At 47.5% G+C, this 1,790-nt stretch overlaps 1 protein-coding gene across 1 annotated transcript in view; it reads right to left on the bottom strand.

The window, feature by feature from the left end:
* The window catches only part of mfsd4b (major facilitator superfamily domain containing 4B), a 9,078-nt gene extending 8,257 nt beyond the window's left edge, over positions 1-821 (bottom strand). The window contains exon 1 of the mRNA XM_079291034.1: positions 335-821. Within this exon, the coding sequence (XP_079147160.1) occupies positions 335-607 (273 nt within the window). The 5' untranslated portion in view covers positions 608-821. The remainder of the gene's footprint in view (positions 1-334) is intronic.
* Between the last annotated feature and the right edge of the window lie 969 nt (positions 822-1,790).

The raw sequence follows: 1,790 nt of genomic DNA, 5'->3' as shown, positions 1-1,790 counted from the left end.
AACACACAACTGAGGGTTTGCACACTGGTTAAAGAGTGTGTGACTGTAACTCCTTATTTCCGGACACAGGTTATAATCCGATTCCTTGAACAGGTGTCTGTAATGCTACCTGATTGCCACTAGAATAAGAGCGCGAGGTAACCTAACCCTGACTGAGCTAACATCGTTGTCATGTTAGCGTAACATGTGTTTGTCATGAGCAGTATTCATATCTAAACACATTGTGGTGGCGTTAAACGAGTAGAAGGCCGTTGGAAACTCACGGATACATTTTCATGGAACATTTTCCTTAAAAAAAAAGCTAACAGGTTATAGCATTCGCTGCTAAATGTACCAAGCCCAGGAAAGATGCACAGAGCGCGAGGGTGACCATCCAGCGAGCGCACGCTCCATGTCCGCCGACCACGTCCACCCGGTCGTCGCATCCCGGCTTCGTGGACCTCTTGACCGCCTTCAGCACGCTCTTCAGCCCCCTCGCGGTGTCCTTCCTCTTGTCAAACAGGGTGTCCTCCTCCTGTTCGTCGTTGTCGCCATCGTCGTCCTCCATGCTGGCGAAACGAACGTGCTTCTTTTTGACAACAGTGTCGCGCGCGGCGGACGAAGACATACCTGTCAGTTTGTTACTATGACTGCTGACGCTGATGTTGCGCTGTCAGAACGCTGTTAGCGGGCTGGTGAACAGCGATAACCGCCCGATAGCGGTGCTTCGGCTCCTTCCGCGCTTCCTGTTCGTAGGTCTATCGGTGCTAAGTCGTTCAAATGCAGTCAGTCTTATTTAAACCCCGCTGTTTTTTGGGATGAAAGCGGTCCAGGTACCAGCGTACGGGATCCTCCATATGGCAACAGCCAACGTATAAGTTAGCTGCTGGAGGCTCGCAAAGATCGTCTAATGACACCGAGTCTCACTTGATCCACATAAGCGACACACCTGACGCGAAGAACATGGGATAATATCCTGTTTACCTCGTCGGCAGAACCACTTACACATTTGTTTAGATCATGAATCAGTTAGACATAAACTACAGCGGTCATTACTTTATTTGTGTCTGTTGGACTGCCTTGCTTTATCCTCGACCGCAGACTGGATTTAACAAGTGTTCACATTTCCCATGTCTCATTTGCATTTGTAAACTCACTCACAACCCAATTCATTCCAGCTCAGTAAATATCAGTATTTTAAAGTTGTTGGTAATTTGGACTAATTTGAATGAATTCCCCACACTTTCAACGGAACAATTGCAACAACACCGACTCAGATTGTCGTTGACGTTCTTTGTACTCAGATGTCAGAGCAGAGTGAGACCTCTCTGCTAGTTTTTCCTCTCTGACTCAGGTGACGCGTTAAAAAAAATGGTTCAGTGCTTCAGGAAGTAATAATACATCAATTTGATATAGCGCTTTTTAAAATACGCTTTACAGGGCAGAGACAAACAGAACAAACAAAAAAAATAAAGACAGAGGAGTAAACAAAACAAACGGAACATTTTTGTAAAAAAAAAAAAAAGAATAACTGGAGAAGCTGTGCGGAATGGGTCATGTAATGGAGGGTAGGGTGTCGGGGTTAGCAGATGAAGGCGAGTTTGAAGAGGTGGGTTTTAAGGGCTAGTTTGAATGATGATAGGGAGGGAGCCTCGCGGATGAGGATGGGGAGGGCGTTCCAGAGGGGAGGCGCTTGGTCCTGATGGTCTTCAGAATGTTTGCACCAGCGGACCTGAGGGCTGAGGCAGCGGGTTGGGTTGGGGCGTGGAGGTCTGAAAGGTAGGGAGGGGCCAGGTTGTTTAGGGCTTTGT

Source organism: Melanostigma gelatinosum (genome assembly GCF_949748355.1).
Source record: "Melanostigma gelatinosum genome assembly, chromosome: 19".
Lineage (NCBI taxonomy): Eukaryota > Metazoa > Chordata > Actinopteri > Perciformes > Zoarcidae > Melanostigma > Melanostigma gelatinosum.
The sequence above is the reverse complement of the archived record's forward strand: the minus strand, read 5'-3'. Positions and strand labels throughout refer to the sequence as shown.